Raw genomic sequence first — 17,197 nt, 5'->3', positions numbered from 1 at the left:
GGGTGAAAGACCCGATGGACACCTGAGATAACCTGACCCCAGCTGATCTGGTGACATGCTTCCATGTCACATAGGTCACATAGGTCACACAGGTGGTTTGCGGATTGTTGTTCAGTGCTTTACAGCTATCTTGCGATTTCTGTAGCGATACGTGTTCACTGAGCTGCTTTCCAAGTTCTGTCCCAGTCCCGTGCTCCAGTCCTTCATAGTTCTGTTCATATCTTGTGCTCCACTTCAGTCCATGTCTTGTCTAGGTGTATTAGTCTCATGCACGCAAACTCATTGCATTTACTGTCAGAACACTCCATGTGTCTCCTTGTTCTGTGTTCATCTTGTCACCAGTACACTTCATTTCTCAATTCATACTGTGTACTTGCATGTACTCTGCTATTGAAGTTCTTGTATTTTAGTGCTTGTCCTGATGTTACAGTAAAATACTGTACATCTGTCCATTTCACATTACACATGAGCAGCAGTAAGGAGCCAAGAAGAAAAAAAAAACACACACACACACACACACACACACACACACACACACACACACACACACACACACTTTCTGAACCGCTTGTCCCATACGGGGTCGCGGGGAACCGGAGCCTACCTGGCAACACAGGGTGTAAGGGGGAGGGGACACACCCAGGACAGGACGCCAGTCCATTGCAAGGCACCCCAAGTGGGACTTAAACCCCCAGACCCACTGGAGAGCAGGACCTGGTCCAACCCACTGCACCACTGCGCCACTGCACCCCTGGAAGAGAAACAGCCACCTATAAAATAACAAATTTCTAACTAACTTTCATTATCCAGTTTTTTAATATTTGGAAAATTTTTAGGAACAAATTAACTTAAGACTGTTAAGTGGGGAGTATTACATGGTGGGCAAAAACCATATCTGAATAGCACTGGGTATGAGTGTGACTTCAAGGAAATGTTTACATTTATTTATTTAGCAGATGCTTTTCTCCAAAGTGACTTCCAATGGATACTATGTAGTGTTATGAGCCCACACACCTTATTCACCAAGGTAACTTACACTGCTAGATACACTATTTACAATGGGCCACTCATTCATACATCAGTGGAACACACTATGGTTGAACCTAAACAGTCTGTCTTTTTTTTTGACTGTGGGAGGAAACCCACGCAGACACGGGAAGAACATGCAAACTCCACACAGACTGAGTCCTGTAGGTGGTGTGGCACAGAATTCCCACTATCTGTCATATTCACGCGGCAGTGGACTGTCGGGGCATTGTACCTGTACTGTAAAACTTGGGCTTTAAAAATAAATGCCCCTTCTTATAATAATAAACACGGAAGCACAGCGAGTATCGCTGCTCACACTGTTATAGCACCGGGTACTAGTAGTGTGAGAAGACACGTGCCGGGGTTCGAACCTCCTCCCTCGAAAACGGGGGACACGAAGCAGGCGCCTACATGTGCGCATGCGCAAGGGGGCTTAAAGGGACGCTTCAACATTCACCAAGGCAACTCGAGAGTCATCGTAACAGTCCGCGTGGCAGTTACGCACTTCACACATCACTTCCACGGGCACCTGTGCGCTTTGCGCTTGTTTTTAAAAATGCCGGTTCGTTTTAAGGTAAACTCTTTGCAGTTCTGTCTTCTGTACTGTAGCGTGTAGCCCAAGAGCAGGGAGTGCTGTGCGGAATACGGATGTTTTGCACGTACATGCTCACACTAGTCTACGTCACACCTCCCTCCCTTTTTATATATAGCTCACTGCGCAGAAATTAAGGTTTCGATTTCGACTGCGATTTGAAGCGTAACGAGTCATCGGGTGCAGTATTTTTGGATGCACAATGAATATCCGATCGCAACTTCAGTTAGGCCACTTTGCACGTGTACAGGATAATCTCAGGTATCCGCTTCGTTATGAAACAGTTTTATAACGATGTGTCAGATTGTTTTCTTTCTGAATCTGCTGAGGGTTACGAGGACCGGCTGTCAGGAAAACGAGTTGCGTACACAGGAGTTTCATGAAATGACACTAGTAATCCATAAGGGCGAGTAGGATTTGTATGGCGTTGTTCCTAAGGAGATTAGAAGTGTGTTATTCCATTCTTGTTCACACGGCGCGCGCACGCGCGCACACACAGACTATGATCACTCCTGCTGTTCGTCTTTTAAAGAGGCAATGAATGGAGACTTTGCAGACGTCCTCGTTGAGAAACACAAATGAGTTGCAGTCAGTCTGCCTGCAGTACCCACTAAGGTACTTTATTGAATTGCTCCAGTGAGAATACCCTACTGTATGAATAGAATAGGTAAATCATGCTGAAGTTTGTCACACACTAATTCTGTAGGTCACCTGTAAAGGTGTCAGCTAAATATATCAGTAGTTATAGTCAGTGCTGGGGAGTTGGAGTCAGAAGCAATTACGGTTACTGGTGTCGGAGTTGGTAAAAATGTTCCAACTAAATGTACTGTATATGTCGGCTTATAAATCAAACCGGCATATAAGTCGATCCTCAAAAATTACATGTGTAATATAGGTTTAGGGCTGTATTCGCTGGATGAATCGACCCACAAAATAATGTGCAAGTTTTGGGCAGTGCTGTGGAGTCAGAATCGTGGAGTTGGAATTGGAAGCAGTTATTGGGTTACTGATGTCGGAGTTGGTAAAAATGTACCGACTCTGACTAAATGTACCGTATATGCAGGTTTATATATAAATCAATCCGGCGTATAAGTCAACCCTCAAAAGTTAGAGGTATAATATAGGTTTAGGCCTATATTCGCCAGATAAATCGACCCCCAAAATAAGCAGCACTGATGTATGGATGAGTAACCCGTTGTAAGTAGTGTATCTAGCAGTGTAAGTCACCTTGGTGAATAAGGTGTGGGCTGATGAGACTACATAGAATTCATTGAAAGTCCATTCCATTGTCAACAACAGCTTGTCCCAAGCAGGGTCACGGCGATCCAGAGCCTATCCCGGAAACACAGGGTGCAAAGCAAAAAGAGGGAGGGGATGCACTCTGGATGGGACACTAGCCCATTGCAAGGGACCCCAAGCAGGACTACCCCAGACCCACCACGTAGCGGGGACTGGCCAAACCTGCTGCGTTGGGCTAAAGTGTCTGCTAAATAAATAAATGTAAATCTAATGTGCAACTTTTGGGCCTGCGGACTCATATGCTTATGGTTTGGGCCTAGGCTAGGCAGCAGAAGTCAGCAAATAGCCCCGTTTCATATAAAATTATAAATGTTGCTTTACTTACTGTATCCTGTTATATGGCAAAAAGAGTTTTAACACAGTCGGCAGTTTTTGAACACTTTACAGTCACAACAGATGGGAAATATTATCTTTGTCAGTGTGTTGTGGAACATGATGATGGTGAAAATGTATGTGATGCAAAATCAGTAGTTTTACTGGTTCCGAAAAAAATGGACCTACAAGAGCAGTGCTGTAGAATTGGAGTCGAAAGAAATTATTGGGTCACTGGAGTTGGAGTCGGTCGTACCATAAATTGAGGAGTCGGAGTCGAAGGTTTTGTGTACCGACTCCACAGCCCTGCTTATAATTACAATAATGCAGTAATTACTGTAAATCCAAATGACAGTGATAAATACAATGTAATAATTCAAAATATAAAGTGGGAATGTTCTCCAAGAGCAGCATCCAGAATATAGTGTAGGGGTGTGGTTTGCAAGTTGTTAGATTTTGTGTTTGCAGCACCATAGGGAAAACTGAATGGGGGTTTTAGCTCTCGTGACCTCCTGTGACCTGTGCAGGGTGTGAGTGAGTATCAGAAGAAGTTCAAAGGTCAAACTGCACAGTCCGGAGGAGCATCTTTTCATCCTGGGACGCGACAAGCGGGCCTTCGCTCAGACCAGCTAGGTAGGGTACCAGTGCATTTTTCCTTCTGCTGCCTGTCTCTCTGAGTGACTGTACTGTCCCATCAAACATGGAACATGAGAAGAAAGTCTCTTTAAGAAATAGCAAAATCGCCATGTAGTAAGAATGTGTTTCACTGATGTGCCTCCTTGTGGTTGTCTCTGTCATGCTGCCAGGAATCACAAAGGAGCCCCAGTTTCTTTCCAAGAAGAAGGTCCCCTTACACAGACCCCAGGTCTCTAGATCCCTGGAGTGTAAGGAGCTAGTAGATCCACAGTGGCATCCACAAGATTTGGAAGTCCATAGGCCGAGCCCTCCTCTTGCAGAGACCCCTGAAAGACCAGGCAATTCACGAGAACCTCAGGCCTCTCTTGCCTCTAGGGGTCTCCAACCTCCAGAAATCCTGTCTACACACCACGCACTAGATGCCTTACCCCATCTCACTCCTCCAGAGCCTGAGGAACCTAAACAGCTGCCTGGTCCCAAAGCTTCAAGTGACAAGTTTGAGGCTGCTCAGAATGGGGTAAGCTTTGCAGTACCATGCACCAGGGTCAGACTAACAGAATCACATGTCTGGTTTGGAAGTTGCCCTTTTCGTTATTCAGTGGAACTGGGAGTTACATGACCAAGCACAATAATGCTTAGCAGTTGGCATTGGTGAAAGTGTTGCATTTTATTTGCGCAGGATGTTTTAGAATGAAGACTGTCTCTCAACATTTACTCTGGAGCCGCTCCTCTGGCATCTATTTTGTACTGAAATTAGATAAATAATTTCCTCAGCACCACAGGGGTCGAATGTGCGCTCATAACATGATTGGTTTGTAAGTCAAAAGTCAGCTTTACCACCAATCCACAATCTATAAAATCTTAGTAATACAGATGTCCCTTTGTTTGTTTGTTTAGGTTCTGTAAAAACCTCAGATAAAGCAATAATAAACAAAAAAAACCTATGTGACATCATTAATTTTATTAACATCAACAATATTAAAATTATTTTAAAATTACTGAAAAAAATCTCACTTCCACTACCTCCTAGCGTGTGTAAAGCTTGTCATCTTCTCAACATTTTCAACTTTATATTAACTATAAAGTTCAACTATATATTTTAAATTTACAATTAAAGGTTAATGATACAGACATCCATAGATTTATTTATGGCTTCGGTTCTCCAAAACTGTCCGCCAACACTTATGATAAATGAAGCATACTTTGACTTTTTATTTTACATTTTTACGTACACCCAGTCACATTAAAACAGAAACTAATTTAAAATGACAGAAAATAAAAACGTTGTCTCCACAAATTCCTATTTAATGCTGATTGCTGACCAGTTATCCTATGACCATGTGCAGTGATATTCATTTTGTCATTGAACACATTTTTACGCCAAATATCTGCTGTAAAACTGCAGAAACCAGTTGAAGGGAGGTGGTCCCACTTTCCTGTACTATTTTGAGGCCTTTTACTTCCAACTAATGACTAAGTGCGGAAATGCAGGTCTCTTCTGCTTTGCAACAGACAGATGTTTTAAAAGTCACGATTGTAAAATTAAATATATATAATCTGGAAAATTTTTGTATATTATGAATTGTATAATTTAAGCATTTGTCGCAGAAGGAGTCAGTGTACATTTGTATCGTGTTACTGAGTTCTGAATTTTCAAAGATATGAATATTTCACATTTTATATATTTTTTAATAGTGTTTAATAGCAAATTTCTCTTTTGCAGGGAAAAACGGCCAGTATTTCTGCTTGTCCTCATTAGATGGCAGCAAAACACACTCAGAATAGAAAATCAGATGGCAGTGTTTGGGGGGAATGGAGTTGGAGTGAGTAACTTTAAGGACTGACAGAGTGTTTTCGAATTTATTATAGCTACCGGTATATCTGAGACTTATATAGGAACTACCCAGGGAATGAATAGAGGCACATTTCTGTTGGTCTTTTTTTGACAGCAAACAAATTAACCAGATGCTGACAAACATGCTGACAAATGTAATGCATCAGTTTTTTCATTGTGGTAATTTTTTTTTAGTTTTTGATAAGACACACAGTGAGCATTTAAGGTGAAAAACTTTGTTATTTCTTCTCACGTCATGGTCCTGCATTATACTGCAACTCACCCTGCTTTCTCTACTGGCACCTGATGGAGAAACACATCCACATCCTGCTTGTACAAAGCAGGACACAGCACTTTGAAAAGGAGGTTGTGAAAAAGAGTTATTTTTTACTTTCAATAATTTTGAAGTAGAGTTAAAATTTCATATTGCTTTATATTAGTAAAACATTAAATAAGCTGTTGTACCCACCTTACCACTTATGTTGTCAGTAAAGTTTAAAGTTTATTGTCATAAGTATACACCACGTGTACATAGGACACAGTGAGATAGTAAAGAGCAACACTGAGACCTACATAAACTGCTGATGAAATTAGGATAAATATCTTATTTATAAAATATATAACTGCTTGATGAAAACAGAATAAGTTTTATATGGACTTTTCATCTCGTGGCATAATTTGGTGTTTTTAACAGAACCTAATCTATGAATAAATTGCAGGATTAAGCTGTACTATTAATATTTTATAGATTGTGATGTAGTGGTTGGACTTATGAACTATTTCTTTAAGGAACAGACTTTGGTCCGATTTATCTTCTTATTTGTGCTCCTCAGCTTTTGGGTAATGCAGTCCTCTTTCACAGAATGAATTACATAAGATAAGTGGGTCCTGTGATATATTTTTGCATATTTTTGCATGTAGAAAAGTTGCAATCATTCATCTAACTCAGAAATAAAAAACATTGGATTATAGCTTTCAGAAACAATCTATAAATATGTAAATATTTATATAAGTATTTTTTTAAACATGAATACCCTTACACAATCATAAGTGAAGCCTTAAAGAAATTAAGATGATTCGGTATCAAACGTTACACAGTGCCTCTTGTCTGATTAGTAAGACAGTCATCTTGTCCCATCATATACATCTGTGATCAAAATTGTAAAAATGTCTCCTAAAACAGTTTCAAAGGCAGATGAGGATAAATTGAAAAAAGATGAAAAAATGTAATTTTAAATAACAACTTAGCAATCATTTAGCGCTGTTTATGTGATGAGAAGCAAAAATATGTTATTGCAAGTACCGGTTTAGCCTCCGAGTGTGAGAAGAAAGAGAAAGAAAGTGGTGGAAGTAAAGTACAATGATGAGAGGACCACTAAAAAAAAATGAATTATAAAGGAAGCTCTGATACTGCACTCACCTTTCAGCCTTCTGCTTCAGGACTGAAATTAAAATATTTTGGTTTGTTTCTTTTTTATGTATTGGAGTTGGATGGTAATACTCTTGATAGAAAAATTGTTCGCTCTTTGTAATTCATGGTACCAGTATTACTAACTTTAAGTGAAATAATTCCATAATTTTGCTTATAACTATTGTAAAATATGTTGCTTTTGTCATTACTGTCTGTAAAATACCTCATCTTTTACTTTAATGTTAAGTGTAATTTTTTTTCAGTAAGAAAGAATGGTAATTTGACCCCCCACAAAAAACGGATTTTTCTTTCCATGATTTAATTTAATGACTTAGCTCTGTTAGATGTGGGATGTGCATTTACTGTATTGCTGCATGAAAAATACATGGATTCCCAAGAATTTAAAAACATTTTTACTTTAATTTTCCATTTCAAATCAGCATCCCAAATGCTCATTTTATTCATGCATATTCAAATGAGTTCTCGCGGAGCTAATGTAACCCATTAACTCTACTGGGCACACTCAGATACTGCAGGTGCTGGATTCCTTGCAGACTAAGATAGCATGTGCCACCATAGGTTCATCGTGGGCTGAGGACTAGAGCAGGGTTCAGGACCAAGGACCACAAAGGTGGGCTGTACAGTTCAGAGTACCAGCGGCAGTTCCTGTGGAAGGCCCCTGCTGTGAGCTCCCCCCTTCTGGCTGCCGAGCAGGTATTAACGCCCTATTTCTCCCATGGCATGAGTGACTGTTTGACCTAATGGTTTCCTGTAAAACCTCTCACCTCATGACAGAGGAGCAAGGTTTTTGATAAAATTGAATTTCTTGAGAAAACTGATAAAATAGTACAAGTCCTTTTGGATAAACTCATGAGTTCAACTTGAGGTTTAATTAATGACAGAATATGCAGTCATACACCTTGCTGGTCTCATGATTTGTGAGATTTGTGCTTGACAAAGAGTAAAAAATTTTGCCCAAGATTGGCTCAGAATTGCAAATATCTTTCATCTACTCGCTGCTCCTATGTCGAATGTCAAAGGCAACAAAATATTTTTTCTGTGCTGTGGAGGAAGAATGGTACCCTTTGTCAGCTCTTGCATCTCTCACTTTAATGGCTATTAATGTAGTTCTTCGCACTTGCTAGATGGTCTACAGTAGTGACAGTGATTCCACCATTTAAGACAGACCCTCTGATCCTGGAGAGTGAGTACAGAAGAAACTTCAGGGGCTCTCCACCCCCACAAGGCCCACGGTTGCACCGGGACCTGGAGGACAGAGAGGGAGCGCTGTTTCAGTCTGAGAACGTTTCTCCTGAAAGTGCTGCTAAGGTTGTCAGCTCCTGGTCAACTGTGGTCTTCTTACAGTCATCCGTTTGACCTCTGATCCATAAAATTAAAAGTACTAGCTTGGAAATTATGAAGTCTCTAAAATATATATTTTAAGTATTTGACATATTTTAGTTTAAAACATTTGTTTTGAACATCCCATTTTTATAAGCTGATTCCGGTTCCCCGCGACCCTGTATGGGACAAGCGGTTCTGAAAATGTGTGTGATTCAATTATCCGTCATAGAAAGCGGGTACTGTAATTTAAATTTAGTGTGTTCTGTGAAGTTTATTAGGATAGTTGGGAGTGTTTTAGTAAAAAACATTTACTTATTAAGGAAATATTATAACTGTGATGCAAAGTCGTCATAATTGTATTTAACTGCGGTATTTTCCCACAGCAAGCAGTTAACATTTCAATGCACGCGACTGCCTCTTGTGTATATATAGATAATAATCTATCTCTTACTCACTGTGATGTTGTAGCAAATGTAAACAGAAAGGTGAAAGTGTCAACTAAACTGGCTCTACTAGAGGGCGTGAAGTACACAGGCATGTAGTAGTTTCACTTGCAGAACATGTTGGTGAATATAATTTCTGCTTTTGCTTTAATCCTGGCAAATCCAGCTTGGTCGATGATTGACTGTGTGACTCCAGAGCCAATTGTGATCTCTGTTACAGAATGAAAGGAGGAGAAAGGAGAAGATGAAAAAAAAGAAGCAGCACTCAAGGAAGGGCAGCCTCCAGAATGGGTTGCTGCAGCAGCCCACCCCCCCTCGCAGCGGATACCATTCAGACGTTGAGCTGTTAGAGGACAGGTGTGTTTGTTGTCGTTCCTGTTATAGTTTAGTGGGGTTTCTCAAAGGGTTTGGCCTCCACATCAAGTCACCTACAACAGGGTGGGACATCTGAACCTTCTCCATCCCTTCCCCTCCTGTCTCTGTCCTGTCTTCTCCCTACGGACTGCTATTTTGTGGTCAATGTTTTCACACAAATCTCTTTGGTTTTGAATAATATTACATTCCAAGAGGTGGAGAAGCTGGTAGCGTAGCAGTTATAGCAAGCCTTCTTCACTTGAAGGATCCAGATTCAAACCCAGTGCTCATTGCAGTACCCTTGATCAGGTTACTTACCCTCAATTGTTGTAGTAAAATTACCACACTAAATATATTTTAAACAGTTTAATATTATAAGCTGCTTTGAAGAAAACCAACAAAACAAATAGTCAACTTCTATCCTTGTTTTCTATTGGTCTTCTGAATTTATGGTTCTCCACCCATGCTAAACCCTGTTTATGCTGGATTTTCTTCTATATGAGCTTTTAATTTGCTGTGATTACTTGAAATTTTTAGAAAAAATGACATCCTTTCTGCTGATCCATGTTAATTAAAGGAAAGCAGAAGTTGTGGTAATTTGAAAGTAAAAGGCGTTTTCATAAAATCTGTTTACTCTGTATCGGCATCACATTGTCTGCGTTGTCTGTTCTGCTTTGAGATGCTACTGTCTGTAGCATAAGCCTTTGCTCATGAGAACATCAGCTGTGAATAGATCTTGGAACCAAAGACCACTTGTTTCTTCTAAAATGGTAATGGTAATGGTAAAATGCTAAAATGTTTACAAACAACAGTTTTCTTGAAAAATGACCAACTTTTCTCTTACACACACTATGACTTTGGGAGCTCTTTTTATACTTGTGGTTTTTGGTTTATATTTCATAAGTCATATTTTACATGTGATTTTGGGAGCTATTCTGATATTTTTCCAAACTCAGTCACAGACTGTCCATTGAGCTTATGTTTACAGAGTCTTTTTTTGCTACCGCAGGAAATTAAAGACAGAGTACAACTCCAACTACCGCTCGCCACTGCAATACAGGTACAAGGATGGGATCTGGATGAAGGCCCGTACAGCAGGAGACGAGGTTGGAAAGAGTATTTTCTACCAATTCTCCTTTTCTCTTGGAAAGAATTCCAGCTGGTTGGAGAAATGATCAAAAAGTATTTTCTTGAGTTTGGCACAGAAAAGGTTCAGATTCTTTAACATGGTGAAAGGCTAAGCTGTCCTCACCAGGACTCCTCAGAGTCTGGCCATTTCAGATTTACAGCCTATTCCTTTGATAAGATAGATAATATAAATACTTTATTGATCCTTGCGGGGAAATTGAGTTGCTTGCAGTCGCCAATACAGAGAAAAATAGACAATACACAAACCTGCAACAATGTGCACATACAAAGTTACAACACAAGATAATGATAAACATATAAAAACAGTATGTTCCTGGTGCTGGTCCCCTTTACCTGTTTAGTCTGTGGAGGTTTTTAATTGTCTGATCAGATGCAAGGCAGGCATCGGTGGGACACTGTAATGTGAACAATGACTCCTCGTTTAACTTTACTTTTCATTCCCACAGGGGCGTGACAGTAACCATAGTCACATGTGGTATGAAGAGGTAATTCAGTCTGCCTGGTATCCCTCCAATTTCCATAAGGACATCCCTCTTTGTATCATCTCATTTCAAAAATATGGCTGTTTGCAATTTTCCTCTTGCTATGTTTGGGAACGCAGTAGTACACAACATAAACAGGGTTTCCGCAACTCCAGCTTTTGCAGGCTGCTGTTTTCTCCTGATCTCTGAATTACTAGTTTTACTTTGCTTTTGACTGAATGACTTGCGTAACTGGAATACATCTTGCATAACTGGAGTTGCCAACCCCTGATGTGAAGCACTCTACCTGTGTAAAAATACGAGCGTCTGTAGACGTAGTAAGCAGAGCACTCAGAGAATAAGTATTTTATACCATGCACGAATCTTGAACTGCTTTTCTGCACTACACAAATAATGCTTGTTTCTAGCTCAGTGACCTATGCTGGCAACTGGGCCTTTGCAGCCATCCTAGATTAGTGTTGCTAGTAGGGGTTGCACAGACTAGTCGACTTGTCGACTTTACTGCTCTGCAGTGATGCTTTAAGCTTGATGTTGACTAGTTGCTGATCACATGATTATGACACTAACAACATGGACGCCTCCGAGAGGACAACAGGCGAGGAGCCTGGTGGGTCAGTCATTGCAGCAAACCAGCAGCGGTTCACACTGTCTGAAACCACTTGTCCCGACCAGGGTTGCAGGGAGCCAGAGCCTAACCCGGTAACACAGGGCATAAGGCTGGAGGGGGAGGGGTCGCACCCAGGATGGGACGCCAGTCTGTCACAAGGCACCCCAAGCAGGGCTTGAACCCCAGACCCACAGCAGCGGTTCAAGTGTGTGGAAGTACTTCACTAAAGATGAAGCCTTTGCTGTTGTCACTTGCAAAACGTGGAAGTCCGTCCTGCAGTACGACAAAAGTACAAGAGCAATGCACACATCTGAAAATGCATCCACTAACACTAGCAGAGGAGCGATCCAAATCGGTCTGTGTACCTTGCCTTCATTCATTTTTAATACGAAATTGAAAAACAAAATGCGAATTATGATGTCTTCATTTGTTTTTTGTTTTAAAAGTGAAAAAACAAATTATGAATAAACTAACAGAAAAAATTAGAAAAACAGCTTTATGCTGTTTCTGAGTACACACACAAAAAGAAAAGGACTTGTTTATTAATTTTCTCTTTTTGTTTAACGGCATGGTGGCACAGCGAGTAACGCTATAGTCTCTCAGCGCCTGGGCTGTGTGAGAGGACGTAGATTCGATCCACTACAATCCATACCGTATCGATTACCGTTAATGATCCATACGTTGTGTGGACTTTGCATCTTCTCCCCGTGTCCGTGTGGGCTTCCTGCCACAGTCCAAAAACAGGCTGTTCAAGTTCACCTGTAGTGTGTGAGTGATAGAGAGTGTGTTCCACTGATGTATGGATGAGTGAGCCATTGTAATTAGTGTATCTAGCAGTGTAAGTCACCTTGGTGAATAAGGTGTGTGGGCTCATAACACTACATAGAGTTCATTGGAAGTCACTTTGGAGAAAAGTGTCTGGAAAAAAAAAATAAAGGTAAACGTCCAACAAGTAGCCTAACCTCGACGTAAAAGTGAGCTTCACTGGCAGCCTTTTCTTCGGAAGAAATTTCCACTCTGGAGCCATTTGATTAAAAACTAGAACAACATATTCGGAGATCGCAGACAATGTAGTACAACGTGCCACGCAGGGTTGTTCTACAGTGAGTATCTGAAGATGTGGTGGGCAGCACAACGTTGTACGAAGAGGACACTGTCTAGCACCTAGTGATCCATATTAACTAATGATCAATAACTCGGAGTGAAGCCAGCATGTTCGATGAAGCCGCTGATGGATTATGTGCGGTTTCAATTCGTTTACATGCGGGTTATTCAAGAATTCCACAAAACAAAATAACTCAAAGTCAAAAAATAAGATGGCAAGAAACTATAAATGAGGCATATTTTAAATATTTTACATTTTGAGCAAAAAATGGTTTTTAAAAATAGTTAATTCATAATTTGTTTTTCATTAAAGAAAAAAAGCATTTATTTTTTTTATCTGGCTATGATGTCCCATCTTATCTGTTTTATCTATATAGGATATATATAGCTATATATCTAGCCTGTGTATGAGCTGTCTGTTGTCAACATATGCATTTAGTTTTAGAATACAGAATGAGAATGTTGTAAAGCATTCCCTTCTCCCTTATTTTTATTCATGACGTCATCAGCGATGGGGGGGCGCGGTGGCGCAGTGGCGCAGTGGGTTGGACCAGGTCCTGCTCTCCAGTGGGTCTGGGGTTCGAGTCCCGCTTGGGGTGCCTTGCGATGGACTGGCGTCCCGTCCTGGGTGTGTCCCCTCCCCCTCCGGCCTTACGCCCTGTGCTGCCGGGTAGGCTCCGGTTCCCCGCGACCCTGTATGGGACAAGCGGCTCTGAAAATGTGTGTGTGTCATCAGCGATTAGTCAGCGTCGACTGGACTTTCATCACATAACTCTCGACTTTAAAAAATCTAAAGTTGTGCAACCCCTAGTTGCTAGTAGTGACTAGTAACCAGGGGCACAGCATGGGCCACATTATGGGTACAAGGAGACACCCACAATGTACCTGCTTCTGTGCTGGGGGCACAGGTGTAAGTCATATTTGGAACTACAGCTGATATGTCTGGTTTTCAGGTGCGTGAACTAAGGGAGAAGGCTGAGGCATACAGGAAGAGGGCATGGGGCACTCACTTCTCCAGGGACCATCTCAGTCAGATCTTGTCTGAGCACAACCAGTTGTGGGAAGCCTCAACCACCTCATCTGCTGTGATGGACCTGCATGGTAGCAGCCCCTTGCATGCCCTGGACCTGGCTAGGTGAGCAGGGGTGTTGGCTAGTTTCAGAACTGGCAATATCAACGACAGTGTCAATAATTTTCATCATTAAATGTATATGTGCGATTGGAATTACTTCTACAACTGATAACTTAAATCACACTGAAAATAATGAGTCTAGTTTTCAGCGTAAGTGCAGAACTGTGAGAAAATGTAACCACGTTAATACTCTTAACATGGATATGAAGTAAATCCTCATCTTGGTTCAGTGGAATTACACACACACACACACACACACACACACACACACACACACACACTGTCTGAACCGCTTGTCCCATACGGGGTTGCGGGGAGCCGGAGTCTAACCCCGCAACACAGGGCGTAAGGCTGGAGGGGGAGGGGACACACCCAGGACGGGACGCCAGTCCGACACAAGGCACCCCAAGCGGGACTTGAACCCCAGACCCACTCCAGACCAGGACCCGGTCCATCCTACTGCACCACCGCACCCCCCCCTCAGTGGAATTAATATTGGTTTATTTTGTGTCTCCCCCTTACTCCCATGTCTACCAGTGTAAGGAGCAGTGCAGGATCCAGGACCTCCGTATCCTCTGTAGCCAGCCAGAGGAACTCTGTGGGGGATGGAATGGATCAGGGGCTCCATGACGTTGCCACCTTGCCAGTGCAGAAAAGGCTAGCCTGGGAGGATGCAACCAAAGGGGATGGGCCAGAGTTAAAGAGCCAGCTGGAGAGAGAACAGGAGAAGGAGAAGCAACACAGTGAGAAGCAGGAAGAGGAGGTGATTAACAAGCAGGACACAGACAATGAGTATGTATACGTCACTATGTCTTTTACCTTATTTTGCTTTAGAACCCTCTTTATGTCTCAGTCATTTAAAGTCTTTTTTGAGATCTCTGAGTGGAGCTTTCTGAATAAGCTTTTTAAGAACCTCATTCTTAAAAAGCAACCGGTATCTAAAGTGATATGAAAAGTTCACTTCACACACACACACAGAGTGTGAAATTGCTTGTCCCAAGCGGGGCGCGGCAAGCCGATGCCTAACCTGGCAACACAGGGAACAAGGCTGGAGGGGGAGGGGACACACCCAGGAGGGGACACCAGTCAATTCAATTCAATTCAATTTTATTTTTATAGAGCACTCTTCTCACACAGTGAGACAGAGTGCTGAACAAAGGCAAGTATTTGCCGCTTTCCTATATTCTTGATTTTTGCAGCTGTCTGACCCTAAATTTCATCAGATTTTTTCTCAGCTTTTGTAGTATATTAATACAGATGAAATGGTTGCTTCTTGAACTCCTTGAGGTGGCACCAACTTTATTGCAGTGACTATAAGTGAACACCTCTTACAGCTATTGATTGGGATTTTGATCTATTTCTCCTTGAATTGCTTTAGTTCAGCAACTTTTTCAGGTTTTTGAGCACAAACAGCTTTTTCTTTACTACAATGCCACTACCACCTTACTGCACTGATGGTATTAGGGTTTTAGTCCAAAACTCTGTAACTGGTTTCTCCCCATGTCATTCAGAAAGTTTTGATTTATCAGTTCACAGAATATACTTCCAGAAGTCTTGAGAGTCAACAGCATGGTTTTTGGTGGCCTTTAGATGAGCTTTCTTGTTCTGTTTAGTGAGAAATAGTTTCATGAACATGAGCTGAAGCAAGAGAGGCCTGCAGTTCCTTGGATGTTGTTCTGGAGGGCATTCTCAAATCTGAGGCAGTTTGTACTAGACTGTCAGTCAGTTGATGCATGTATGCATTTATCTGCACTTGTTGACATGTATTGCTTTGACCACTTAATGGACAGTATATCAGGTAAATGAGGAAAGTACTCTGTTATGTGGTATTTTCCACCCTGAAGTAAATGGTCTATTAAAGCAAATTTCTAGTTAAGCAGGTATCCCTTAGGTGGATATTGAGCCCTTACTGTACTTTTGATTCCTGTGATAAAGATGTTAGTGTAAAAGACTCTAAAAAGCTTTTTATAAAAAATCTGTTTAATCATAAAATGAAGAGCAATTCACAGAACTGTCAAGGGTGTTTTCCATATTTGTGCTATAGTAGCAGCTTGGACCATTGCATTGTAATGTATGTTTGAAAATATGTTAGTGTATACATTTATTCATTTAGCTGATGATTTTCTCGGGGGTGCGGTGGTGCAGTGGGTTGGACCACAGTCCTGCTCTCCGGTGGGTCTGGGCTTCGAGTCTCGCTTGGGGTGCCTTGCGATGGACTGGTGTCCCGTCCTGGGTGTGTCCCCTCCCCCTCCGGCCTTGTGCCCTGTGTTACCGGGTAGGCTCCGGTTCCCTGCGACCCTGTATGGGACAAGTGGTTCTGAAAGTGTGTGTGTGTGTGTGTGTGTGTGTGTGTGTGTGTGTGTGTGTGTGTGAGATGCTTTTCTCCAAAGCAACTTACAATGTTTCGCACCTTGCAGTTATTTACCCACTTATACAAATAGATAATTTTACTGAAGTACCTTGCCCAAGGGTACTACAGCTGGAGGTGGGATTCAAACTTGCAACCTTTGGTTCCAAATGCAGCAAGGGGTCATGCAGCAGTAGATGAAATGTGAAGCTGAAATCTTTGGATCCAAAGGCAGCAGCTCTAACCACTATGCTGTTAGTATCTGCATATACAATGGGCTGTAGTCATCAATGTGTTTCTTATCATATCACTTATGTCTGACTAGTTACATTGCTGTTGTGACCAAGGGTGAGAGCACCAGGAATACAGCATCTGTCCTTAGAGTCCATCTCAGATACATCAAGAGATGAGGGAAGAGTGCCTACCCCAAAACTGAAGACCATTGCTGTGGTCCCAAGAACCCACCATGACCTCACCACCCCAGTGACTGGTAACCATTCCTCTGCCCCAGAAATATATTTTTGTACCAGTTTTTGTAGCTCGATGAAACTAACACTATATAGGTCCCAAATTCCTGAAACTTGACGAAGACTAATAATTTCATGATATTGCCGTGATTCCCACAGTGTTGCAGCAGGGAATGATAAAGGGTAGGAATGACATGCAAGTTGCACAAAGAAAAAAATTATTGAGACCTTGCATCTGAAAACATCACTGTTTCATCCTATTCTACAGACAGAAAGTGTCCCTTTTAAAGATTAGTCATCAAAATTCAAATTGTTTTATCAGTATATTTATTGTTGCTGTTTTATTATTACGGAATGCAATTTCATTTGGCATCTATCTATCTATCTATCTATCATGTACAGTTGTACATTTTTAATTGTTCATTTTTCAGCAAAGATTTTAAATATAAGCATTTGCTTTGGATGTTATAATAACATGAAAACATGGTGCTTGTTAGTGTTACAGTGACTATTGTGTTATTATTGTGTAGTTTTTGGCACATTCACATTGTTAGCTTCCTACAGCTAGCACTCTGTTTACTTAAGTTTTTATTTTTGTGTTGAAAATGCAGACATGCAGTTATGTCTAAACTACCTGAATGAAAGTCTTTTAGCT

The 17,197-nt window shown here is 41.4% G+C and overlaps 1 protein-coding gene across 3 annotated transcripts in view; it reads left to right on the top strand.

The window, feature by feature from the left end:
- Positions 1–1,511: 1,511 nt before the first annotated feature.
- mdm1 (Mdm1 nuclear protein) overlaps positions 1,512–17,197 on the top strand; it is a 31,110-nt gene continuing 15,424 nt past the window's right edge. Inside the window, exons 1-10 of one of the 3 annotated variants that reach the window (XM_018755683.2) lie at positions 1,512–1,603; positions 3,760–3,865; positions 4,039–4,385; positions 7,693–7,827; positions 9,121–9,257; positions 10,264–10,360; positions 10,850–10,888; positions 13,550–13,731; positions 14,266–14,520; positions 16,423–16,565. In XM_018755683.2, the coding sequence (XP_018611199.2) occupies positions 1,586–1,603; positions 3,760–3,865; positions 4,039–4,385; positions 7,693–7,827; positions 9,121–9,257; positions 10,264–10,360; positions 10,850–10,888; positions 13,550–13,731; positions 14,266–14,520; positions 16,423–16,565 (1,459 nt within the window). In that variant the 5' untranslated portion in view covers positions 1,512–1,585. The remainder of the gene's footprint in view (positions 1,604–3,759; positions 3,866–4,038; positions 4,386–7,692; positions 7,828–9,120; positions 9,258–10,263; positions 10,361–10,849; positions 10,889–13,549; positions 13,732–14,265; positions 14,521–16,422; positions 16,566–17,197) is intronic. The other 2 variants (XM_018755684.2, XM_018755686.2) reach the window with 2 other exon arrangements.

Source organism: Scleropages formosus, chromosome 24, assembly GCF_900964775.1.
Source record: "Scleropages formosus chromosome 24, fSclFor1.1, whole genome shotgun sequence".
Lineage (NCBI taxonomy): Eukaryota > Metazoa > Chordata > Actinopteri > Osteoglossiformes > Osteoglossidae > Scleropages > Scleropages formosus.
This window is presented reverse-complemented; position numbering and strand designations above follow the sequence as displayed.